Consider the following 27,519-nt stretch of genomic DNA (forward strand, 5'->3'; position numbering starts at 1 on the left):
GAACGCATAGTCAAATACAAGTTCCTAGTATTTGAATGTAATGATTGTAATCTCATTATAAATAGAATATGTGTCATATTATTTGAGACACACAAGAAAAACAAAATATATTTTATAATTGTGTTATAATTGTTCTCATTTTTATTTTGATATATAAATAAAGTACTAATATTAACTCATGCTTTTTTGTGACAAAAAATTATAACAGATTTTTTATTAATAAAATCACATGCTAGACAAATTTTTTCCACAAAATAATTAGTTAAAATTTATATTTTATTAATATCATTCACATAAAAATGAAACAATTATAATAGAATAATTATAATTTTTTTCACATAAATCTTTCCATGTTTTACTTTTTTTGAACATGAGTCCCAAAAAATCTATTAGAAAGTGCATTTCAGATATAAAACAAGTGTTTGTCTTTAATCAACTAATAAAATTTAATATTTTTTATATCTTCTAAATAAAAATTATTATGATTTACTAATTACAAATGGATGGATAAATGTTTATCAATAAATAATTGACTTAATTGCAGTTTTGGTCCATCTATTTTAGCTGAATCACGAATGTAGTCCCCTTATTTTGTTTCTCCCCAGTTTTGGTCCCCCAAGCAGAATTTTGATTCAAAATTTCATGAATTTTCATTTTTTTTTGCATTTATTTAAGTCACATCATGCCTCAAGATCTCATTTGCAATAATTATACATGAAATATATGATTATAAATGGTGCAGTACGACTTAAAAAAAATGAAATTTCATCAAATTTTGGACTAAAATTCTGTTTGGGACTAAAATTGGGGAGAAACAAAATAGAGAGATTACTTTCGCGATTCAACTAAAATAGAGGATCAAAACTGCAATTAAACCTAAATAATTTTTTGTATTATACAAAGACTAAAACTTTGTCTTTTAGAGACTAAATTCAAATTTTTTAGATTTTTCAGAGTTTTAGTTTAAAGTTATTAATGACTCATTTGATAAAAAACCAACACTGTTAAACATGAAAGATCAAACAAAAACATTTGAATTTTTTATTTACGATAGAAAATATAATAACTATCACCATAAATTTATATAACTGCAAGATCTTAAACTAAAATGTGGAGGAAGACGATTAATATAACAATTTCAACATTTGTAAGATAAAATATTTTTATTTTACATGAATTTAAATTAAAAAATTTATTTTACAGAAATTAAAATTAATTTCTTTAATTTGGTAGGAACTAGACAAAAATAGAAAAGATTACTGAGCTCTCACATCCAAGAGATTGCGAAAAATGATAATAGACTACCGTATAGCCGTTGAAAATTTGAATACCAGCCTTCATTAATGAACCACATTCAATGACGAAAGTACCCTCTAAATTCAAATCCCGAAACCGCGATTCTTATTTTCTTCACATGATATTAAATTCCACATCGAATCTCAGCCGTTTACAGCAAATTTCCTTTTTCGTCACATCGAATTCTTCTGCCATTTTCAATTCAAACTGAAAACCCCAAGTTAGAGTGAGAGGGTTTGTGTCTGTGTCTTCCAAGTTCCATCTATGTTGAACATTCAGTTCAATCTCAAATCATAACTTCTCAAATTCGTCGATTTGGTCTTTTGTTCTTCACTTCCTCCTTCAGGTACTTCAAGTTCAAAAAGCTGAATTCGAAAATCATTTCAATTTTTCTTTTCATTCGTGAATTATTTTTTATGCTAGAATGCTGAGGGATTCAAAATTTCCACGCGGGAAAAACGAAGAACCTGAGAATGCAGATCCATCGGATTCGTGGTCAACTGCAACGAATCCGAGATTCATGGAAGCTTCTAGGCCTCCGTTGAACACTATTCAAGACCCCGAAGCGAGTTTAGGAAGCAAGATCCAAAAAACTCCTTCAAAAACCAACAAGAATAAAGTAGGACCTGAGCTTCGGACACCGGAAAGGAGCTTGAAACGCCGGTTTGCATGGCCGCAGAGAAACGATGCCGTTTCGTCTACGTTTGACGATAGGAGAGCATCTTTTATTGGAAATGTAAACGCGACTCCTAGGGTTAATCGTACGGTTGGGAGAGCTTCTAGTGTTGCCGGTTGTTCCGAAAGCAATTCGACGCAGAGTACTCCGACTAAGAGTGTGACGAAACCTCCTCCTAGCTCGAGTTTTCGAGGTAAAGCTGATGGAAGCTTCAGTGTTCGTTTGGGGAACTATGGTTCGTTGTATAAAGGGGTTTCGAGTACAGCTTGTACGGCGACTGTTGTTAACACGGTTGAAGTGCCTCACTTCGATCTCAAAGAAGATTCATCGTTTTGGATTAACCACAATGTACAGGTATGAGTGAGTCAGCGAGTGAAATCACTCTGATCAGTATTAATTTGTAATTGATATACAGTACAATGAGTGTTCTCAATATTTGCAGATTGTGGAATATAACAATGTGTTAAAATTCCGCTAAGCAACCGTGCTATAGCGCCTCTATAGTGCTATTTGACAGTATTTTGTATTAAATAGTATTTTGCAGAACAATTGTGATTTGTTCGAATTCCACTATGCTATAGCACCTTTGTGCTGCTAAAGTGACTACTACTAGTGTTCGAAAACACTGGGTACAATAACTTCTGGTTTCTAGTTGAGGTAATTCAATTTGTTGAGTTGTGGTGCTTATTGTGATGTGGATTTTTGTCATGAGTAGGTTATTATTCGCGTTCGTCCTCTCAATAGCATGGAGCGAAGTATACACAGCTATAACAGATGCCTGAAACAAGAAGGCTCTCAGTGCATTACTTGGATCGGGCAACCGGAAAACCGGTTCACATTTGACCATGTTGCATGTGAAACAGTAGACCAGGTATGATAATTTTGAAAAGAATAGAGATTGGTGTACAAATTTATTTGGATAGTGTTGTTAACTTTTGTCTAACTGTTGGTTTTGTAGGAGATGATTTTCAGAATGGCTGGTCTTCCAATGGTAGAGAACTGTCTTTCAGGATACAATAGTTGTATGTTTGCTTACGGGCAGGTATTCTACTGAACTAAGCCACGCTATCATCTTGAGATTATCTCCCTTCTATAATTTTTTTTCTGTTAACCTATACACATCCTTATAAGCAAAATTTAATATTTAGGCATATGTTAGCATGTAGATATACAGACTTCTACAAACAGGTTCTATTATATGCTGATTGGCTTTTTTTGTGATTCAAAATTTATTTGGAAATTACGATATTCTTCTAATCCATGTAAGTGTAAACAACCACCCCATTTTCGCCACCACCTTCCTGGCTATATACCGCCTTGCCCCACCTCCTAGTCCCCTATATAACCCTGCCTTCTTCCCCTCCATCATTCCACCCTTCCCCCCCACCTAAATGCACCTCGACCAACCTCCTTCAATCGTTACTTCCCTCAGCTGCCCCACCTCAAGGTCGGTCGATTGCCTAGATTTTTCTACTGTCCTACTCCGTCGCACTAGCCCTGTGTGTTTGTGTACGGGTACACAAAGTTACACCTTGGTGTACAGTATAAAACCTATGCATTAAAATGAACTTCGGCAAAAAATGAAACTTGTGGTTTATAATGGATCCAGGTAGAAAATTGTAGATGCTGAGTTGTGGTTGACACCTAAATATATATATTAGAAGATGAAAAGAGTCAAAGTCTCATTGTCAGAGAAACTAGTACGCTCAGTTCTAAGAGTTCTTAACTCATATCCTTAATTGTCCCAGCTGTGGCAAAATTAGACAATTTTCTTTTAAATGCTTGGGTACTCTCTTTTTCAGTTTAGATAAAGTGTCTCAGAGTACTTGTATTGTGTAAGGATACTTGAAGTCTTGAAGGGAATACAAGTATGATGCTTAATAGGTGTTATGCGAAGGACCTGGATCATGTATCACAATGTTGTTGAGTATACAATTCTATGCTATCTATTGAGACATTGTATGCTCTGGTGTGGTGTAGTTTAATTATTAGAAATGGAAGTGAAAGACACTACTTTGATTATGATAGTAAAAAAATTATTCATTCTTTATAAGATGATGATGATTTAATGAGTTCCTCAATTTTGCAGACAGGAAGTGGGAAAACATATACAATGCTTGGTGAAATTGAAGATTTAGATGTGAAGCCCAGTCCTCATCGTGGAATGACTCCTCGTATATTTGAGTTTTTGTTTGCCAGGATTCAAGCTGTAAATTCCTCACTTGTTGCTTCTTAAGCTTTTTATGTATATAGAGAAGTCAATTTTTATGATCAGTGCAGTATATTAGTTATGTATCTGTTTTTTTTTACTTTGTTTGCTCCTCAATTAATTTCCAGGAAGAGGAAAGCCGGAGAGATGAGAACTTAAAATACAACTGCAAGTGTTCCTTCTTGGAGATTTACAATGAGCAAATTACTGATCTACTTGATCCCTCATCTACCAATTTGCTTGTAAGTCCAGTTCTTCCCTCATTAGATGATTGTCAAAACGTGTTTATTTTATTTATCACCGCTCCTTGTTCTTGCTAGCTGCGGGAGGATGTCAAGAAAGGAGTTTATGTTGAAAATCTTTCTGAGTTTGAGGCTCAAAGTGTGAGTGACATTCTAAGGCTTCTAATTCAGGTACTAGACATCCCAAACATATTCCTCTATCCATGTTATTTAAATGCATGATGGCATAGATTTGCAACGTAGTGTACTTTCGTCCATTAAGTTGAGTTTCTGACTTGTAGGGTTCAGCAAATAGAAAAGTTGCAGCGACAAACATGAATAGAGAAAGCAGTAGGTCTCACAGTGTTTTTACATGTGTAATTGAGAGCACCTGGGAAAAGGATTCTACCACTAATTATCGTTTTGCTAGGTTAAACCTGGTTGATCTAGCTGGTTCAGAAAGGTATGAAATTATCTTCAGAACGATTGAACTAAATGTAGCTTAAGATATGTATGTGCATGTACTTATCAAATTATTATCATTTATGACAGACAAAAAACTTCTGGTGCTGAGGGTGAGCGTTTAAAGGAAGCAGCAAACATTAATAAATCATTATCTACCTTGGGGTGATTTTTTATACCTTAACAGATGAAGATTTTTTATTTTCTTTTTGGGATAGAATTGTCTTATTTCTGCTTTCTCATTATGCAACTGATGTTTTCTGATTTTATTTGCAGTCATGTTATTATGATACTTGTGGATGTGGCAAATGGGAAGCAGAGGCATGTCCCTTACAGAGACTCCAGGCTAACGTTTCTTCTTCAGGTTGAATATGTATTGGTTTCCTTTTAACGTTTTGTTTGTCAAGATGAGTTTTATTCATCACCAGTTTTGGCATCAAATGCAGGATTCTCTAGGTGGAAATTCGAAAACAATGATTATTGCCAATGTCAGCCCTTCTATCTGGTTTGTTCTTTAGTCTAGATCTATGTTTCCTTCTTTGAATTTCTAAAATTTTCCTTACAAGTCCAACAGAGCTTTACTATTTTCACTTTTATAGCTGTGCTGCTGAAACATTGAATACCCTTAAATTTGCTCAGAGAGCAAAGCTAATTCAAAATAATGTGAGTGCCATTCTATGATCAGAGTCGGATTTGTTTTCAATGAAGAATTGGTCAACCAATGTGAATTTTGTATCTTGTTCATGTAGGCTGTGGTGAATGAAGATTCTAGTGGGGATGTAATTGCTTTACAACATCAAATCCGACTTTTGAAGGTAGTATCAGTTGTTTCCTGTTTGCAGTATAAGTTTTGTCTGAGTGGATAATTAAACTCAAATGATGAAATCTTGTGGCAGGAGGAGATTTCTACCCTTAAACGGTGCCAGAATGTCTCCAGGTCTTTGTCATTCCGAGATATAAAACAATCTGTAGAAGAGTGTTGTTTAGAAAATGAACCTGACATGGTTGAACAACATGATGATCATATGCTTGATTATGAATCGAAGGGCACCAGAATGTCCCCAAAACAGGTATACTTGGCTTTTTAGCTTCCTTGGCTAAACTAACATATACAGCTTTACTTCCCTTACACAATATTATTTTATATTTTCAAAATTATTTGTGGTTCAGTTGGAAACACTGAAGACAACTATTGCTGGTGCTTTGAGAAGGGAGCAAATTGCAGAAGCTTCTATTAGGCAACTAGAAGCAGAAATTGAACTATTAAACCGTTTGGTATTTCCCTTATAAGGTGTTATCATTATTGTAGTTTTATATTTCAACCATGTGTTCACTTTTTATCCATAACCCATTGTGCTCAGGTTCGTCAAAGAGAGGAGGAAACTATGAGTTGCAAAATGACGCTTAGGTTTCGTGAAGACAAAATTCGTCGATTGGAATCTCGAGTTGTTGGTTCTGTTACTGCAGATCAATTTTTGCAGGACGATAATAAAGCACTTTCTGATGAGATTCAGTTACTTCAGGGCAAAATTGATCAAAATCCCGAAGTTACACGATTTGCTAAGGAGAATATCAGGCTTCAAGAACAACTTAGAAGGTTATACATCTTCTTTTCCCCATACAATTGAGTGTGAAATATTTTCTTTTTTTAGATATCCTTACTTTGACTACCACAGATATGAAGAGTTCTATGGAGAAGGAGAGAGAGAGATTCTGTTAAATGAAGTATCTACTTTAAGGGAACAGGTACATGTGTTTCTATGATCTTATTGAGGAAATAGTTGCCTTTTAAGATGCCTTGTTTTGAAGCTTCTTTGATTGGATAACTTCGTTCTGCAGTTGCTTCAATTTCTTGGAAGAAACTCTGTACAGGGTGATTCAAACTATGGCACTCAACCTCCGGTCAGTTTATAATCCCTTTTTGCCTGTTCTCTTTTCCTGATAAACTAAGTATCTCAAATTGTTTGTTTAAACCAGACTAAGAACGAAATAAGTTATATTAGTATGGTATGAAGTCATCACTATAATAACAACCAACTCCTTAAATTGCCCCTTAGTCAAAGTACTAAGTGACTGATCAAATCACCATTGGTGCAGAAAGCTCAGTGTTCTAGGGATCAAATTGACTCCGTAAATCTAGAGGTTTGTTACTTCCTGCATAATAAATCTAACTTTTTTTCCTGTTCAAAATAAAGATGTGTGACCTCTGTTTATGGATTGCAGCTAAAAAATGCTCTTGATAAGTTGGAGGAATGCAGGCACAACTTAAATTATTGCTTAGAAGAGAATGCAAGACTCAGTAGGTATGGTTTTGTTCTCGTGTTGAAAGTTCATTCGATTGTGTGAAAGCAGATTGAAGCTCTCAATTTTTGAGGGTTGAATGCTAATTTTTTTTGTATTGTATATTTGTACAGGGAATTAGACACTTTTCACAAAATGTTTGACAGCACAAATACCACAAAGGTACTCTTAATATTCTGATATATCAGCTCTTGCTTTGGTTCCTTTCTGTATTGTACAAATCAGTAAGAGGACAAGAATGTAGATGGTGTTGGCATAGAAGGCTTGCTATTAAACCAACTATAATTCTTTTTGGACCTTTTGCAACTGGAATATTAGGTCTAGGCTAATTTTCATACACAATTTTGTTCTTTTTTGTGTCCAGAATTGTTGTGTTTTAGCCATTATTATGAATGATAGTTCAGTGCTATGTGAAATAACGTATCTTGTTACCATTATTATTTTCAGGTTTCTATAAAAGGACCTTTGTCTGAAGCTCAAGCACTTCCGACTACTATGGCGGAGAAGCATGAACCTCAATTGTTAAAACACACAGATGATACCTTGGATTTGCACCTGGAGTTAGATATAATGAAGATTATTCTGAAGGAAGAGAGGACTTTCCGTGGCATATTGGAGGAGCGAACAGCATGCTTAAATCATGATATTCTAGTGGAAAAGGACAAGCTTTTGCTGGCAAACAAACAATTCGAAGATGCAAATAATGAACTGAAAGTGACAAAATCTGTTATTGAAGCTCTTGAATCACAACAAATTTTATCAATCAAAGAGATAGAAGAAATGAAGAACAAGAACAAACATTATCTGGAGCTTATGAAGAAACAAGAGCGTGAAATCATGGCCTTGAAGAATCAACATGCACCCAAAGAGTTGAGAGATGATTTATCTTCAAATCATCCAAAGATTGATAATGAGCACCCCTTACAGGTAAGATTCTTAAGGATGCATGATTCTCTTGAAAAAGCCAAGCAACTGAACATGTTTTACCAAAGTGATCGTGCACTTCAGATATCTAATGAGGAAGAGATGGATGAAGTCCGTCGGCAAGCTGAGGCTGAAACTGCAGAGGTGATTGTCTGTATGCAGGAAGAACTTGTCCAGCTCCAACATCAAGTAAATGATAGTCATTTGAAGGAAAATGAAATGAAAAAGAGTATATTGCATTTGGAATCTGAATTGAAGAACATGCAAGAAAAATTGCTTACTACAGTGGATGATAACCGAAGCTTAAGTGAAGAGCTTTGGCAGAGAGATAATGAACTCAAATCACTGGCTGAAGAATGGGAGCTGTTAACCTCTGAGATTGAAGAGATTCTTGTTGATGGATGTCATGCCCTAGATGATGCCTCTGATGAACTTGGCCATATAAGCAATTCCTTTCCACAGAAAAGGATATGGATTTCTGAACAAGTTGGCATGATGGTTAGAAAAATCTCTGAAAAGGAATTGTTAATTGATGAACTCGGAAGATGTTTGGAAGATGCAAGCAATAAAAGAAGTGACGTGGAGTGTATGCTAAACTCCTTACGAAGTGCAACGCTGGTGATTACCGAAGCCCACCAGAAGGAGTCTGCTGAGCTAGAAAAAGAAATTATCCTATTGACATCACAACTGAGAGAAAGAACTTCTACTGTGAAACAGATGAAGGAGCAGTTGATAATGGCAGAAGATCAAATTAAAAAAACGTCAAACTGTGCAACCACGGCTTTTGTAGTTGTAAATAGATTGTCAGATGTGAATCTTGGTTATCTTGCTGATCTAAAGCACAAAGATGTTTTGCTTGGTGAACTAGCAGAGACCAATGATAGGAAGGATGCCCTTCTTATTGATCAAAGTACTTCACTTGAACAAGCAGAGAGTCAGATAGCTCAGTTGCAGGAAAAATGTGACAAATTATGGCAGAAACTGTCCGAGGAGCAAGAACACTCTTTTGCTTTGGAACAAAAGCTTGAAGATATTGAAAAGAATGCCATTTCAGAGACAAGGGAGCAACTAGTAACATTACAAGATGGTGTCTCCTTGATCAGGTCGTCCATGGCCTCTTTTGCAGATAATTCCAAATGTGTTAATAATAGAAATTTGTTGGATGTATGCACATCATACAATGTTGATAATGGTGAACCAAGGGTAAGCTAAGGCTAAATTCTGATAGATTAGTATGGTTAATGCCACATTTATTTTATTCATTGGTATTGTCTGTGAATGGTTTTTTATTAGAACTTTACTATTTTTCCACTCTGAACTCTGAAGTGTTGATATAGAAATATATTGGATGTATGTAATTAACACATTGATAATAATGGTGAACCAAGGTTAAGCTATGCTACTTTTAATGATTGACTTGGCTATTTTGGTATTGTCGCAGACAAGTTATGAAACACATCAATTAGCTGATAAGAAAGACCATAATTCAAGAAATATTTGCAAGGATGTACGTGAAAAAGATGTTACCATTACACTTTTGAGAAAAGAAATAGAATGTGCTCTTGAAAGCTTAAAAGAAGTTCAAGATGAGATGGCCAAATTACATGAAGAGAAAAAGGAGATGTCAATGTGTGAAAAGCAGAGTCGTGAAAGCATCAAGTGCCTCACAACTCAAATACATGCCTTGCAAGCAGCTATGGGACAATTTGAAGAGCAATCCAATGTTAAGGTCGAAGTACTCAGCTGCAAACTTAGAAACCTGGAGAAACCTCTAAAAGAAGCTATCTCCCATTGGAATCAAACAAAAGAGGTACTCCTTTTGCTATCAAATATTACTATTGGCATTCGAGTTAAACCTAACTCAATCTTACAAAATTAGATATTAAGGTGAGGGATGTCTCCCACTTTGAAACACATTTTCGGGTCATATCAAATTCCTCTCAAGTCTCAACATACTCTCTTCTGATAATACTTAGAATTTAAGTTGTACCTATCTTAACCCCACAAAATCAACTTGTAAGATGAGGGATGCTTCCCACTTTTATACACTTTTTGAGGCCATATCACATTCCTCTATGCAAAAAATGTTTGGTTTGAACTGAAACCTCTTGCTGTTTTTGTTCTTTCCATTCACTAATAACGAGTTTTGGGCTCACCTTACTAGCTTATGTGTATTAAATTTCTTTTCTTGTTGCCATGCATTTGTGCTCCTTCATGCTGATGAATGAATTATGTTAACATTCAATTATCTCTGATACACTACACATTTTTCTTTGCAGTTGCTTGAACTTGAAGTTGGTGAGGCAAAGATCGTTCAAATTCAGAAAGCTGAAGAGGCATATTGTATTCTTGCTAAATTTGAAGAAGCCCAAGATACAATGAAAGAAGCAGATGTTATGATCAATGAATTAGTGATAGCTAATGAGTCAATGAAAATTGATATAGAAAAAATGAAAGAAAGAGAAGTCACTTTGCTCAGGGAGAATGATATATTAGTCACCAAGGTTGAGAGCTTACAGACTGTTGTCGACTCGAAGCATCAGGAGATAGATGATCTTGTCAACAAGGTTGAGAGCTTACAGACTGTTGTCGACTCGAAGCATCAGGAGATAGATGATCTTGTCAACAAGGTTGAGAGCTTACAGACTGTTGTCGATTTGAAGCATCTGGAGATAAACGACCTTGTTGAATCAAATCTTATAGAAACAAGGGATTTAGTCATGAAGTTGGATGATGTCATTAACGAGGTCCAGTTGATGATGAAGGAAAATTTCATGTCTTTAGCTTGTGATATAGAGTGCTTCAAGTCTCAATTTTTATGCTCAACTAAGTTGATACAACCATGGATTGAGAAGATCTGGTCTGAGATAGTTTTTAAAGATTGTGCTATGTCTGTACTACATCTCTGTCACATGGGTATTCTACTGGAAACCGTAACAGGAATGCATGCAGAAAATGGCTTGCTGTCACATGGCTTGTGTGAATCAAACTCTGTCATAATTGATCTGAAGGAACATAATTTTAGAACGAGGCAAGAACTAGAAATGTGCAGAATCTTGAAAGGGAAACTACTTGCTGACATCCAGCACAGTTTTGATCGCGTTACTAGGAAAGAAGTGGAAGCTGGAGAGATCACTATCAAGCTAAACACTTTTGCTAAAAACATATTAGATTTACAACTTCAGGAGGAAATGATGCTGCATAAGTCTAATGAAATGGGAGCCCAACTTGCTATATTGATGAGGGAATTGGATCTGAGTAATTCAGATGTTGTGACATCCCTTTTAGATCAAGAGAAACTACTGAAACAGAGAGTAGAAGCCACTGAGTCTCAAGCTGAATTTTTTATGGCAGATTGGTATGCCAAAGACTTTGAGTTACTGATCCATGCTTCTGAATTCAGAAACATAGCAGGTAATATATCTGATATGGAGGAGCGTTTTGTCAAGTACTCTACACTGGTTGAGCAATTGAAAAAAGAAACCATCTTTTTCCAGGTAGAAACTGAGTTAGCAGAACAAATTTTGATGGATAAAGAAGTTGAAGTTTCCCTTCTAAAGCGAGAAGTTCAGCAAGAAAAAGTAGAAAAGCAAAACTTATTGATGGAATTGAAGCAGAACATCTTAAGGGTTACAGAGATGAGTGAAGTAAACATGGTACTTGCACAAAATATTGAGTTTCTAAAGGATGCTACTTGTGCATTGAAGGATGAACTTGTTGAAGTTAAGGAGTCAGATAGAAGACTTCTCAATAAGATTCGAGATCTTGAGACTGATTATGATGAATTAATTGGTGATGTCATAGCAAAGGATGTGGCTTCTGAATTTTCTTACCAACAACTTTATTTTCTTGAAGATCAAATCAGACAGTTAAAGAACACAAACTACATGTTGGAAAATTCATGTTGCGGACTTAAGGATGAGCTGCACCTAAGGGACTCGGAGATGGGTGAAGTAAATATGGTACTTGAACAAAATATTGTGCTTCTAAAGGACGTTACTTGCTCTAATAATGCATTGAAGGGTGAACTTGTTGAAGTTAAGGAGTCAGAGAAAAAACTTCTCGATAAGAATCGAGATCTTGAAGCTGATTATGATAAAGTAATTGGTGATGTCATAGCAAAGGATGTGGCTTCTGAATTTTCTTTCCAACAAATTTCTTTTCTTGAAGATCAAATCAGAGAGTTAAAGAACACAAACTACATGTTGGAAAGTTCATGTTGTGGGCTTGAGGATGAGCTGCACCTGAGGGATTCAAAGATAATTAGAATACAAAGTGCGCGGCAACTTGAGTTATCCAGAAAGGAGGATGTAATAAAAGGGTTGCTGTATGATCTGGGTCTACTGCAGGAATCTGCATCTAACAATAAAGACCAAAAGGATGAAATGGTGGAGATGGTGGCCACAATGGAAGCATTAGAATCAGAGCTTACTGTTAAATCTTGTGAACTTGCTGCCGTAGTTGAAAACTGTCAGTTGCTTGAAACTCAGTTACAGGATAAATCAAACAGAGTTACAGCACTTGAGCTGGATCATTCAAAAGAGCGTGAAGTTGTAAAGCTGCAAGCCAGTGAAAATCACAAACTTAGAAATCATATTGAAGATGCCTTGGCGGCAAGAAAAGTTGCCGAGGAAGAGCTAAAAGAGAGAGTGAAGTTAACAGAGAGTTTAGAGGATGAAATCTTGGAAATGAGCAATGTTGTTGGCAAAATGAATGATTCAATTAAAAACCTGTGTATTGATCGGGATGAACTAACTACTCAGAGGGATCAACTTCAGAGTCAGCTGATTTTCCTCAATGAACGGTACGAAAAAGCTGCAGCACAAGCTGAAGCTAATGAAGCGATCATTCAAGAAGCTCAAAAGGTAATACTTTTATCGATTTATGATGCGCCATATTTTCCATTAATGTCATTATAAAGGAATAATTGAGGACTGAACAGGAAGAACTCTATTCTGGGCTCTCATGTCTTAAGCAATCACAGAACATTTGCATTTTAAGCGGCTCTAGTATGTGGGTTTCAGTTTTTCAATGTAAAGAAGACATAGCTAGTCATATCAATGTGGGGTTTATGCTTTGTACAGTTTGGAGAGATAGAAAATAACTTAGATAAGTTATTGAAAGAGTACGAGTTGAGAAATCGAATTCCATAGTGATTGATGTACCAAAGCAAGAGCATCACATTGAGTGCATTTATGATGTTGACAAAATGATATCATAAACTCCCAATGTATGATATTTGAGATGGATTTAACTTAGTTGTCAAAGGAAAAAATGATATACTAGCTGAAAGAATGTTTTCTTCTTTGTTTGTGACTAAAATTTGTTAACAATTGCAGATGGCAGAAGCAAGAAAAGCTTATGCCGAAGACAAGGAAACAGAGGTTAGACTCCTTGAGAGATCTGTTGAAGAGCTGGAAAGTACTGTAAATGTACTAGAAAACAAAGTACGTAGTAATTATTTTTGATAATATTAGGCAGGAAGCTTGTCTACCTGCATTGGCATTACGCTTCATTAATTATTTTGGTCAGGTTGACATCATTAAAGGAGAAGCTGAACGACAACGGCTGCAAAGAGAAGATATAGAAATGGAGCTATTTGCATTAAAAGATCAGATGCAAAATCTAGGAAATGCTGATGGTGATATACAAAGGTTTAGCTCATTGGTTTTCAGCTAGAGATGGATCTATATCATAAGTATATGCAAATCTTTTGGGCTGATCTTAAAATATTTTTCTGTTCTATTTAATTCATGTAGACTTTTGGATGAAAAAGAGAAAAGCCTTGAAGAAGCCGAAAATCACATACATGTTTTGAAGAGCGATTTAGCAGGAAAGGATGCAGAGGTAGGAATTTCTGACAACAACTAATTACATATTTTGTGTTGAAGTTTATTTTAACACTGTTCCGTTTCTGTATTGGTCTTTGATAGGTTGCACAGATGAAAGCTCACATTTCAGAGCTAAATTTGCATGCTGAAGCACAGGCAATGGAGTACAAGCACAAAGTAATTTTAGTCATTGCATCGAATAAATGTCTTGGATGTCATATTGGATATGATTTAAAGTTCAGCAGTATCATTGGTAATCTTCTAGTTTTATAATATTAAATGTAGCGTTATTTTATTTTGAATCAGTTCAAAGCATTGGAAGCAATGGCTGAGCAAGTCAAACCTGAGGGAATTTCCACCCAATCCACCAATACTCTCTCAAACAAGTCTGAGAAGAATACGATCAAATCTCGAGGTTCTGGTTCTCCTTTCAAATGTATTGGGTTGGGATTGGCACAGCAGATAAAATATGAAAAGGTTGAAGAGTTGTCTGCTGCAAGACTGCGCATTGAGGAACTAGAATCTCAAGCAGCATGTCGACAGAAAGAGGTAGGCTTTTCTCCTCGACTACATGTTCTGCGGTGATTGGCTTTTACGTATTGGCTTCAAGACGTTTCTTCCTTTTTTTTTGTCCAGATATTTTCACTGAATGCCAGATTAGCAGCTGCTGAGAGTATGACCCATGATGTAATTCGGGACTTACTTGGAGTAAAGTTGGATATGACCACTTATGTGGTAAATTCATCTACTTCAAGCGATGTTTTTTGGATTTTGTTTGTATTGTTATTTTTCATGTTTGTAACAAAGAGGAAAATTAAATAGTTTTCATGTAGTCACTTGTTTGAGTGGAAGTCATGGACTTGTAATTTTTAGTTAGGGGCACACTGTGGAAACAGGGATCACCTCCTTCAAAAGATAGGAATACCGCCTTCAAAAGATAGGAATAAAAATAAAAAAAGAATAAAATGTCAAGACTTTTTACATAAGAAATTAGACTTCTATTTCCCGAAGAAGCTCATCTATAATATTCTTGTTAATGTAGTCACTACTGGATAATCATAAAGTGCAGAAGGTTGCAGAGAAAGCTCAATTTCTTACTCTAGAGCCTCAGGAGAAGGTAGTCCAACTTTTCTAGTAGACTAGATTGCATTGTTGTCATGTGGAATCTTAGTTCAGGTGATTTGCTTGCTGCTTTCAGGAACAAGAGGTTACTAAACTAAAGAAGCAGCTTAATGAATTTATTGAAGAGAGGCAAGGGTAATTACATTTTCTTACTGTGTCTTTTTTTCTGGATTGAGAACAGAATCTCAGCGTAATTACATTTTCTTACTCGTTTGATTCTCAAACCATACTTGTCAGATGGTTGCAAGATATTGACAGAAAACAATCCGAATTAGTAGCTGCTCAGATTGCATTGGAAAACCTTCGGCAGCGAGACCAGTTTCTAAAAACTGAAAATGAAATGCTGAGGGTAGAAGACTAAAACTACTTTTCTTTTCTCAACTTTTATGGTGCATTTATTCTCTTTTATATATAATCGGCATACATTGCTGAACTCGGTTTGTGCAGATGGAAAATGCAAGTAAGAAGAGTAAAGTAATGGAGCTGGAGGAAGAAATGAAGAAGCTGTCGGGTCAGCAAAACCTTCAGCAGCGTATTCATCATCATACTAAAATTAAGGTAACATCATTTGACTCTCCTCAAGGATCAAACGGATGCTTTTGCGCTTCCTCCATTGTTTTTTTGTGTGCAGTAAATTCAAAATATTGACCAAGTGTTTAATTAAAAATTGGGAATTTTAGGATTCCGTATCTTTGAGTTTGATCTTGAGATTGATTGTGGAATAATGTTACAGGAGGAAAACAACACGTTAAAGATACAGAATGAACAACTCGGCACAAAGTTGCGCAGGTCAGATATCTTCATTTCGCGTGTCCAAGAAGACCTTGCTCGCCTCCGTTCTTCTGCTGGGGCCAAACCGTATATTGATTTTGATCAGGAGCAACGTCTGAGGAGAAAGTTGAAGGTCAGTTTCCTAAGTAATACATTGTACTCCTAATTGCTAAAAAAATGGATGTTTAAATAGAGTAAAGAATGCCACAGGATATTGAGGAAGAGAAAGTACAATTAGCGCAGCAATTACTGAGATTGTCTACTAATGTTCTAAAGGTAATCAACAATGATTTGTGGTTCTTAATGCAAAAAACAATTAAAGGAAATTGCTTGGCAAGATACTAACCCAAGTTATGTTGTGTTCAGGCTGCTGGAATAGCAAAACCACTGTCAGATGTGGATCCTTCTATTGCTGAGGAGGCCCTAGAGGAGCTCAAGAATAGGATAACTTCCCTGGAAATGGAACTAGAAGATTTGAAGTTGAAGGTATGTATGTAATATGTATATACAGAATACACTAGTAGAGTGAATTCCAATGTGAAGTTTTCTATGTCAAATTTTAAAGAAATAACGATAGTGGATTCTTGCTCTTACACAGAATAAAATTATAAATGAAAAGATTCGTTTGTCTGAACTCATTCCACAAGCTACTCCTTTGAACTCAAGATCTGAACAGAACCGAATAACTCCTCCAAGGGCAAGCCAAGCTCCATTTCTTTCCAATTTTGATCGATAATGAAGTGTTATTTTTCAGATAGCTATTTATTGCATTATTTTGTGTTTGACCCATTCACGTATATTCTTTGATTAACATGTAAATAATATGTATGTACTGTGTACAGTTTAATTAATGAGCAATTTATGTTATTTGTAAAAGAGCTGTGGACTCTGGTAAGGTTTAGTAGAATACAATCAACGTGTGGAATTTCTTGTAAGGCTTTGTCGATCAGAGAAACATATTGTTATGATAATGTATTTTATATGATAAAAATAAAAATTATTTTGAAATAATTAATATAATACATACATACATAGTACATACAGTTCTTTATCATATAAAAAATAACACAACTATGAATGCAAAGCAACACAAATTAAGATCATGAATCGAACTTAGATACAAGCGGGAAGGATCAAGGAAAATTTGTTCACATAATTCTTCCTGTTAGAAAGTGAAATATTTTCCAACATACTCCACTCAACAAAGGGCATAAAATTTTGACAACAGAATCAAGTCCATAGTCTTCCACCAGCTTACATAGCATAAACTATTTCTCCACTGCTATCAATATCAAGGTCAGGATCAGTGTCTAAGTCTTCTTCCATGTCATCATCAATATCTAAACTACCTGTAAGATACTGGTTGAGACTTTGAGTTCCTGCTGCAGGAATGGTAGCCTCAGCGATTATCTGCATGATTTCTTCGACACTCTGCATTGGTTGATCAGGCTCCTCAAACTGGTTGTTGGTTCCGTTCTCATCCATGAGATCAGTTGGAAGGTTCTTCAGAAACCACTCGTCGTTTCTAATCTCAGGAATATTTATTCTCTGTTTTAGAAACAAAATTAGCTTAATGCCATCATCCTTCATACCAGAAAAATGTAGAAGCATGTGACACAATTGCACATGAATACAATTTAAAGTCCATTTCACATCGATTCTCCACCAAGCTATTAAATTGCAGTTGTGTTTCAATCCTTAAAATTACAGATAATTGCAGTTAAATAAAGCTGATGTGGCGTCAGTTGCAATGACGTAGCAGGCGCAGAGACATAAAAAACCTAGATTTAAGCAGCAAAAAGGATAGGTAAAAAGGAAAACTGACCTTGGCAGGATCAGCAATAAAAATCCTTGAAATCAGATGACGGCATTCCGGAGATATATGAACATAGTCAGGAATTGAATACTGAACATTTAAAATCCTCTGCAAGAAACATGCAAGGGTTTAGTAAAAACTTTTTCAAACAAAGTGGATTGATTTATAGAAAGGTGAAATGGAATTACATGTATTGTCTTGCGGAAATTTTTAGGTTCCTCTGGATCCTCAAAAGGATAAGCACCCACCAACATCACATATAAGGTCACCCCACAAGACCACACATCTGCAATCTGAATCATAATTGAGTGTCAACGTTAGTATATAGAGTATACAATAAAAACATACTAGCTTGAATTAAGTAACGATGAATAATCATGGCTTCTAATGTAGTTTTTAAATTTATCAGATCATGCATACATTATATTATGCAGAAGCCTTTTATTCTTTCCATTAATTGAAAATAAATAACATTTCATGTCAAACATACCACATACTACATACACAGGTAGAGAAGGTGAGAACTATTCATTATTTTGGTTTTCTTATTGGAAACAGATCTAAATAATTTATGAACATCAATAAAATCTATAAAAAAACACGTGCTAAATAAATAAAAAAACTTAATGGGAAATTATAAAATCTGGCTATTTAGATGAATTCCATGCAAAAAAAGTTTCAATATACCTTCCCATCATACTCCTTCTTAAGCAAAACTTCAGGAGCAATATATGCAGGGGTACCAACTGTAGATTTTGGTTGTGAATGTAGTACAGACGACTGAAAAGGTAAGACAATATTGAAGATGCATAAATCAGCACAAATTAATAAGCCAAAGATATATGACATAAAGAAAATTGCTTGATAATGCATTTGGAGAAGCCTGAAAATTAATTTTTAAACTTTCTAAACAGTATAAAGGAAGACTATTATTATACCTTTGAATATCCAAAATCACAAATCTTCAAACGTGGAGCTGGACTACCATCTAACAATGTGTTTTCCAACTTCAAGTCACGATGGCATACTTGCTTCATTAAAGACAAATAGGGAAATTCGAGTTCATTAGACGTCGTCTAGACTGCAAGTATCTATGTAGCATTGACACTTTAGATTGAAGACATGTTTGGTATCTAACATGTGCCGACACGACTCTGACACATGTAGTTATATTTAATTACTTTCGTTTTTGCAAATTATTACTAGTGTCTATGTCGGTATCGCGTCTAGTGTTGATGTATGTACTAGTGCTTCCTTGACAAATACACTATATATACTAAAATTCTAAGACTACATGAGCGGAACACATACCATTGTATGACAATAGCTAACTCCTGATATAAGTTGTTGGAAGAAGAAGCGTGCCTACAGCATAAAGTAAAGTAAGTAATAATGAACATTAAAGACACATGCAGAAACACTACACAAATGAATGAATGAATGAATGAATGAATGAATGAATGAAAAAGATAAAAACCTCATCCTCGCTGAACCTCCCTGCATTGCATATTCGCTCAAATAGCTCTCCTCCAGAAGCATATTCCATTACAATTGCCAAATGTGTTGGTGTCAATATAACCTTAAGTCACATACATCAGCAAATGATTAATTGTAATACTTCTAAGATATAGGAACTAATAAGCTAAGACATTGTCAGTTTCCATACCTCCTTGAACCTGACAATATTGGGATGCCTTAATGACCTGTGATTTATAATTTCCCTTTGTACATTTTCATCAATCTGTTAAGAAATAAGTATATGATCAAACTCATGAGAAAGAAATAAGATGCATCCATAAATCATAATCAACTTTTTTATTGAATTGAACTCAAAACTAAAACAACCACCAGAAACATCAACTCTAATTTAAACAATTACAAAAAAAACTCATTTAATAAAAAATATACAACAAGTGATCCTTGACTTACATGGGAAAAATCTAAATTACCAATCAAAATACTTAAAACATGAATCCTATAAAAGCAGTTAAAAAAAAAACTTATTTCCTCAAAATCACTTTAAAACAAACTACCCATGACATGATACGCGAACCATTACAAAGATTTCAAAATCCGCAACTTTGTGGTCGCAATTGAAGTTGCAGACAAAAATATAATCTTTCTTTCTATTTTTAAAAGAAAAATAAATAAAAAACCTCAAGATCGATTTAAGACATGAACCTTTTCACCTCTCTCAATATACTTAACAGCAACAAGTTCGTCAGTTTGTTTATCCCTCATAAGCCTAGCAACCCCAAAATTACCAGAACCAATATCACGAACAAGTTCATAGCGATCACTATCATGCATGATAGGCATATCCATTCCTGGCCCAACAGATATTGCAGGACGATCCATTTTGTTAAAAAAGATGAAAACTTTAATATGAAATCAGCACCCCAATAAGGTAAAGACTCACTTCACATTATTATGATCATAAAAGAAAAAAGCAAAAGTAGAAAGGGTAATGGTGGGAAGTGGCAAAACAGCGTTTAAGATTGAACAAAGAGAGAAAGGTGTGAGCTTTGACGTGGTTTTGTATGGACCACTGAAGCAAAGTTTGGTGGGTGAATAAAGAGAGAAGCAAATGGTTTTAGCTCGTGAAGAGAAGAGAAGAGAAGAGTATGTGTGTCATTGTGTGTGTGTTCCTAAGCTGAAGGGCGGTGATACCCTCGTGAATACTCTTTCTCTCTCTCTCTCTCTCTCTCTGTTCATGTAATGTCTCTGTTTTTCCATGTGTGTTGATATGATGTCTCTGTTTTTCAAAAAATTTGTAATTTATTGATTTTATTCAGAACCTTAGACTCATCGAAGCTGAACCATATTTTAACCAATCATGATCTTTAAATTTATTTGGATATTGTTTTGTCTCAGAATCAGTGAAACTTTATCCTAAATGACATAAATGACCTTCTCTTTCCATTTAGTATAAATGTTTGGTGTTAATGTGAGTGTGCTTGCAAGAAACGCGATGAACTATCCTACTTTAATTTTTTATAGTTACAAATTATATTTAATATCTATTTTTAAATCAAAAAACAATTATATCTTATTTTTGCTACACCTTTGTATGAAAAATGATTTTGGTATATTGTTTTCAGATAAACTTTTTTGATTCTAATTGATTACCTCTTTAAACTATAATTTATAGTTTTTTAATTTTGAATTTATTATTCAATTTAATTACAAGAATATATAATAATAAATCATTTCACTTTTAATCCACTTTTTTTATTAAAGTCAATTTCATAATATCACCATATAATAAAAACACATATGTAACTTTTATAAAATTAAGTAGGTTAACCTAATTATGTAAAACCTAACAAGTTGAAACTTGAAAAAGTGAAATCAAGACAACAAGTTTTTTTTTTTTTTTTGTCAACACCACTTTACCTGGTTCATTGGCAGCTTGAAGATGTTTAAGATGTGCAATCACTTAGAAATCCCATTTTTTTTAGGAAACAAAAAAAAAAGTTGTCTATTCCTTTTTAATCTTTATTTTTTAGTTTTCTATACATAACAAAATAACCGATAACGTTTTCTATGTTTATGATAATTTATTATTTTATTGTTTATATTTTTTGCTACAATATACAACTAAAAGTATTAATGATAAATTAATAATTAATATTGCATTTAATTTTAAAAACGACAATTAAGTAAAAACATAAAATTTCTATAAATACATCTAATAATAAGAATATGAGAGATTATATATTAAGCCTTGAGAAAATCAAACTTTGGTCCAATATTTTAGATTTATTAAATATCTGTAAAATAATTAGACCCTTTAGAAAATAAGATTCCTACGTGATTAAGAAGAAATGACTCCTGCCATAATACAATTGTTTGACTTCAAACTTAACTAGTGTCTAACACGTGCGTCGCACGAAAATAATATATATTTTAATAAATAAATTGTTATATTAATATATATATATATATATATATATCAATTCTCATAAATTTTATTAATATTAAATACATAAATTGACTTAAAAAAACAATTTATAACAAAAAAAAAAACAAAAATCTAATCCTAATCTAACTTAAAAACTATTTTCTTACACGGTCAATGTTACTGATCAAAGACATGACTCCAACACCACTCTTTAATGATGATGCCTTACTTTTAAATTCTCTAAAAAAAAAAATTTCTTACAAAACTTATTATAAAACACTGCTTCTAATTTTAAACAATAATTATTAAAAAATTAAATAATTAGATCAGATGAAATAAGAATTTTTAAAATAATGGACATGACATATATAACTTAAGTAAATTAGTAAATGTAAAGATGAGTAAGTAACTTAATAATGAATTTTTATTTTTATTATTCAACATAGTATGTTATTTATATGAAATACATGATATTTAAAAATTTATGTAAATTTTGTTGTATCAAGTAGCAAAATATCTTTCATTTTGGTACTACTCACAAAATACTACAAAAAATTAATCTTCCCATTACAAAAAAAATTACAATACACATAAACACTATGGTTATCGAAAATAATATATATTTTAATAAATAAATTGTTATATTAATATATATATATATATATATATATCAATTCTCATAAATTTTATTGACATGTCAATGTTACTGATAGCACTACTCTTTTAACGATGATACTTATTTTTTCTCCAAAGAATTTCTTTCCAACAAAACTTATTATAAAACAATACTTTTAATTTTAAATAAATAAAAACAATAATTATTAAATAAATAAATAATTAGATCAAATGAAATAAGAATTTTTAAAATAATGGACATGACATATATAACTTAAGTATGTTATTTATATGAAATACATGATATTTAAAAATTTATGTAAATTTTGTTGAAATATCTTTCATTTCGGTACTACTCACAAAATACTACAGAAAAATAATCTTCTCATTACAAAAAAAATTACAATCCACATAAAAACTATGGTATAATAGATTAGTAAAATAGTAGTTTTAAAAAAATCTTTACACACTTTCACAAAAACTCGTCAAATCGTGGTGGAACAAATTTGTTAAATCAGTGTTGAAGTTTGAAAAACCATTATTCCTACATAAAAATCGTCGAATATTGTATTTTTTTTTAATTCCTAAATACATTTTATATTTATTTAAATATATTATTATTTTTCTCCTCGCTGGAAATTAACTTGAATTAATGGCGCCTACGTAAATTAATTTACTTAAATAAATTATTATTTTTCTCTTCAATATAACTTTGTGCTGACAGTATTTATTAGATAACCTAAAATCAAAATTATTAAGACGGACAACAACTATGTTTCAACACTGTTTATTAGATAAACAGTAATCAAAATTATTAAGATCGACAAACTATGTATGAGAGAAATCTTATAAATATACATACACAAATGTATAATTTTTTTTATAAATAGAATAAAATAACAATGACATATTGAAATAAATTTACCAGTAATTCATGTGAACGCATCTACCAAAATAATTGATGTGTACCATTTTGCATATTCAATATCAAATAGTGTTCATTGTTTCATATACCCCACAAATTTGTTGTACATAGCTGCTTCAAGAATGTTAATCTCAAGTCCAGAAATAAAAGCTCACGCTTCAATTTTATCCCCTAAAAATATGAAACACATATTTGATAATAACAAATAAGATCGTATATAATTTAAAATTTGAATTTATAAACAAAAGAATTAAACCTTAACATCACCCATCAAGATTATTTTCAGCGTAAAATTTATGTTTTGACGTTGACACCAACAATGTCACAACTTTATCAACCAAATTCCATGAATCCTTATTTGGAGAAATTGAAGCAACAAAATCTGATTTTTTTTCGGAAAAAGATAAACACAAAAATGAATAATGAATTTTGGTAAAAAAAAAAAATAACTAATAAGGAATTGTGTATATAGTAGATAATGTGAATAATACTTATAAGAGAGACACAAAAAATGAGGGATCATTAGAGACGGTTAACGGCGAATTAAGAAGAATAATTTTTTTAATTAAATTAATTTGAAGTGACGGTTGATAAAGTAGTGCTTTAAAAATAATTACCTTTCAATTAGCCACTTCTCAACTGTGAAATGTGAAATGTCATGTCCGCATTATATTTTATTTTTAATTTATTTTCTTATTTTTTAATTGGTCATTCACTTCTGCATTTATTTTCTTATTTTTTAATTGGCCATTAACTTCTCAACGGATGCATGGAAAAAAGTCGTGGTGTATTGTATTTTATTTTTAATTTTTTAATTGACCATTAAATTCTCAACTGATGTATCGTGGACAAAGACCGATGTAACAGAAGTTTTATGATTTTCTTACAAAAAAAAAAATTTATTTTTAATTCATTCATTTTATTTTTTTAATTGACCATTAACTTCTCAAGAATAAGCACGTATTATTTCTATTAATAGAAACTTGATATTTTAACACTCTAGTTTGTTGACACGTGTCAAACTTACCAATTTATCATGTTTGCTTTATTATAATGTATAGATTCGCCGCCTCCCAATTTTCTCTTTATGTTTTCCATTTTCTTTTATTGAAATAAGCGATCTTAATATATTTTTAGTTTTTTTGTCGTATTTTTTATTTTATTGTCTTAGTGCAACATTATTTTTAGATTTTCGTCTTATTACTGTTTTGTTGTTTTGATATTTTTTTTTATTATGTTATTTGTTTGGTTTCAGCTGGACTGATTAGGTTCGGTCTAATACAAATTCAATAAATGACTTTGATGTCTTCAACGTTACAGTTTCAGAGACATAAATATATCAGACACTTTAATTTTATTGTATTTGTAGATTTTATCATATATATATATATATATTTTATCATTTTATACTATTAATTTAAATAATTAATCTTATTTAAGGATGAAAGAAATCAATGTCTTCTTAATATTTCGAGCTTTGATTAGATCTCTAAAAATATTCAAAACCAACTTATGGAAATAATCTTCTATCAGCTTCCAATCAACGGACCCAAAATCACATTTAGAGTTTATAGGAATCTACTAAACACTGCACCTCTAAATATACATTAAGTATAAATATGTTTCGGATAAAATAACAAAATAAAAATCTGAAATATTGTTTTTTGTTCCGATTATAATTTTAATAAAATAATAAAAAGAGTATTCAATAATTTCAATTAATTTGTTGGGGTGGGAAGACCAGATATTGTGGTGTCTAAAATTCATGTGTTCTTTAATGGTAGTTCATTCATTTACTTACCAAAATATAGTTAATTTTTTCATGTTAAATAAACAAAATAAAATCTTAAGACCTACAAATTCGGCCAAATAAACAAAATAAAATCGTAAACTCTACAAGCTCGGCCCAAATAAACAAAATAAAGAGGAATGTACCATGCATCTCTCCACATTCACTTCTCACTTCCCATCCTCATTGAAAATACCAATTTGCCCCTGTTGTTATCTATAAAAACCTCCAAAAAATTTACCTTCTCTTTTTTTCACCAATTTCATTCGAAAGTATCAATTGCTCGAATCAGATTTTTGCGAAATTTCAAACATTTGAAACTTTTGAAACACAAAAGTAAGACTCCCTCGAAAATTTTGAAACATAAATTTACCAAAAATTCAAAAGTTTTTATCAACATGAAACTTTCGAAATGATACTTTTTCCAGATCACTCAAATTTTTGAAAGTTTATAACAAACTGAAACTTTTGAAATGCATTTTTTTCCAGAACTTTTAAAACTTTCGAAAGTTTCTATCAACATGAAACTTTTGAAATGAACTTGTTTCCAGATCCTTCAAACATTCAAAACTTTCTAACAACTTGAAACTTTCGAAACACATGTTTTTCATAAATATGAAACATTTGAATGTTTCAAAGGTTTCGAAAATTTGAAAGTCATGGAAAATTTCGAAATAGGTTTGGAAGTTTGGCCTCCAATGAAAGTTTCGAATCCAATTTTGAATAAATCTTAAAGTTCCTAAATGATTTTTTTTCTTTCTATTATTGATATATTGCAGTGCCTAGAATTAGAGGTGCCTTTGGCCAAATTATTGGTGATGGAGCAGAGAGAACTCCACCTACAGCATCAAATAAACGACATAATGAAGGAAACTGTCCAATTAAGCAGTGTCGTCGTAGACAGGATGTTCAGGATGATTTCATTGAGCCTGTTGAACCTGCACATATGGAGGAGGATGTTGCTAAGCCTGCACAGATGGAGCAGGCTGGGGAGCAGTATGTTGAGCCTGCACATGATTAGGCATGGCATTTGAACCCGAACCCACCCAAACCGCCCCGCTTCCGCCCCACATTTAACGGGGAAAAACCGTTTTTAATGGATGCGGGTGCAGATTTTCCCCGTTTTTCAAAGTTACGGGCGGGTGCGGGGACGAGTTTCATCAAATCCGCCCCGCACCCGCACCCACCCAACATAAATACAATTACTTAAATACCCTTACATCTCTTAAAATGGTAACAAAATCCTAATTTTATCAATCTTCCTTCTTTTTCCTAGCTTGCTGCCACCCTCACTTTTTCTGTCCCGACCGTCCTCCCTCCTCTCTGTGCGTCGTCTTCGTCATCCTTGGTGTGTCACCTCTTATTCTCTTCGCCGCTATAATTAAGGTTCATTTTCAAATTTTCTACATTTTGATGCATTTAGGTTTGTTAGGTCCAAATTCAAGTGTAGTAGTAGTACCACCGCTTATGCTAATGCCGCCACTACCATGGCGTATCTACCGCATGCGGTTTTGTTTAATGAACTCCGTCACGATGCGTTTGAACTTGACCTTCCCGCTGGTCCCTTCGATAGTGGTTTGGTCTCGAAATGGCGACCCATGGATAGAGTATGATCTTCGCTTTCGATTAATATGCCATATATTTGTTTTGATTCGGTTGTTTATAGAAATTTGTTCTTCATTTTTCTGCATTTTTATGTGGTGAATTGGCGATTTAATATTTTCTTGTTGTCTGAGTGTTAATTAGTGTCATAGAAATTTGGAAACTTTGAAAAAAAAGGCCATTTAGGTCTAATTCCTACCAATGTGAAATAGAAATAGTGTTAAGCTTATGGAAGAAGGGTTTGGATCCACTAACGTAAATGAATAAAATAACTGAGTGAGTTTTGTCCTAGCCATGATTTTTGAAGTTGGTGGATGCATTTTATTGAGTAGGATTTTAAGCCATTGAATTTTTATGAATGGTTAAGCCACTGCATTTTATTGAGCTGGAATTTCTTGACTGAAGTAGTGATTTCTGAAATGTGGCTGGGAAAATGTTATTTACATTTACTTCTTTTGAGTGATAGGCCTTTTTTAAGTCTCAGTAGCTTCTACTTGGAGGTGGTCTGTCACATGAATGGAGATAGTATGTATGACTACCTGAAAAATATGGATTTAATTTGACTACATGATAAATTTTTTAAGAAATATATGTGTGTGTGTGAGTGAGTGTATAACTTATTTATGAATTTAATTTATTTTTATGTGCAACTTTACATAATATATAAATGGAAATTGAAGGCACATCATCTCAACCACTACCATGTCAACTTACTTCAGAAGAAAGTTCACATCAACCAACTATGAATGAAAGTTGTAATCCGTTAGCTAATGTTTCTACACCAAATGAAACTGTGCAAACACCACACGATGAGACAAATGATAATATGACAGATGAAATACCCGAAGATCGTAACAATAGACTTAAAAGTATTGTATGGGATCATTTTACAAAGGTCAAAGTTGATGGAAAAGAAAAAGCTAAATGTAATTATTGCAAGAAATTGTTTGGTGGGAGAGCAAGAGACGGGACCTCACACTTGCGCGGATATATGAAAATATGTACTCCACGTTTGTCTACCATGAGACATAATAACAGACAAACATTTCTTACCG

At 33.3% G+C, this 27,519-nt stretch overlaps 2 protein-coding genes across 6 annotated transcripts; one reads left to right on the forward strand and one right to left on the reverse strand.

The window, feature by feature from the left end:
- The first annotated feature begins 1,425 nt into the window (after positions 1-1,425).
- LOC101488891 (kinesin-like protein KIN-12D) lies at positions 1,426-16,748 on the forward strand. 4 transcript variants are annotated; one of them, XM_027335209.2, is made up of 39 exons: positions 1,428-1,642; positions 1,720-2,326; positions 2,688-2,843; positions 2,931-3,014; positions 4,062-4,181; positions 4,310-4,423; positions 4,502-4,594; positions 4,705-4,865; positions 4,955-5,029; positions 5,141-5,228; positions 5,311-5,369; positions 5,464-5,527; positions 5,614-5,679; positions 5,761-5,934; positions 6,035-6,139; positions 6,226-6,461; positions 6,541-6,610; positions 6,704-6,766; positions 6,962-7,006; positions 7,088-7,167; positions 7,279-7,327; positions 7,613-8,092; positions 8,174-9,292; positions 9,531-9,899; positions 10,369-12,954; positions 13,429-13,536; positions 13,622-13,743; positions 13,849-13,936; positions 14,023-14,097; positions 14,227-14,469; positions 14,557-14,655; positions 14,963-15,037; positions 15,119-15,177; positions 15,280-15,391; positions 15,490-15,600; positions 15,776-15,946; positions 16,024-16,089; positions 16,180-16,299; positions 16,412-16,748. In XM_027335209.2, the coding sequence occupies exons 2-39, from the start codon at positions 1,721-1,723 to the stop codon at positions 16,547-16,549; spliced, it is 8,649 nt and encodes a 2,882-aa protein (XP_027191010.1). In that variant the 5' UTR covers positions 1,428-1,642; position 1,720; the 3' UTR covers positions 16,550-16,748. The 4 variants fall into 4 exon arrangements, 3 of the variants coding, with proteins under 3 accessions (XP_027191010.1, XP_004505180.1, XP_073225572.1); XM_004505123.4 differs by having other exon boundaries at positions 7,613-9,292; XR_003473197.2 differs by lacking the exon at positions 16,412-16,748 and having other exon boundaries at positions 1,426-1,642; positions 7,613-9,292; positions 16,014-16,089.
- A 142-nt stretch (positions 16,749-16,890) lies between these two features.
- Positions 16,891-20,416, reverse strand: LOC101489443 (serine/threonine-protein kinase SRK2E). Of its 2 annotated transcripts, none has more exons than XM_004505124.4 (9): positions 19,811-20,410; positions 19,296-19,370; positions 19,107-19,208; positions 18,941-18,994; positions 18,568-18,660; positions 18,317-18,409; positions 17,818-17,922; positions 17,639-17,737; positions 16,891-17,361 (listed from the first exon to the last, which is right to left on the reverse strand). In XM_004505124.4, the coding sequence occupies exons 1-9, from the start codon at positions 19,985-19,987 to the stop codon at positions 17,068-17,070; spliced, it is 1,092 nt and encodes a 363-aa protein (XP_004505181.1). In that variant the 5' UTR covers positions 19,988-20,410; the 3' UTR covers positions 16,891-17,067. The 2 variants fall into 2 exon arrangements, with proteins under 2 accessions (XP_004505181.1, XP_027191011.1); XM_027335210.2 differs by lacking the exon at positions 16,891-17,361 and adding an exon at positions 17,377-17,510 and having other exon boundaries at positions 19,811-20,416.
- Between the last annotated feature and the right edge of the window lie 7,103 nt (positions 20,417-27,519).

The sequence above is a fragment of the Cicer arietinum genome, chromosome 6, assembly GCF_000331145.2.
Source record: "Cicer arietinum cultivar CDC Frontier isolate Library 1 chromosome 6, Cicar.CDCFrontier_v2.0, whole genome shotgun sequence".
In the NCBI taxonomy this organism is placed as follows: Eukaryota; Viridiplantae; Streptophyta; class Magnoliopsida; order Fabales; family Fabaceae; genus Cicer; species Cicer arietinum.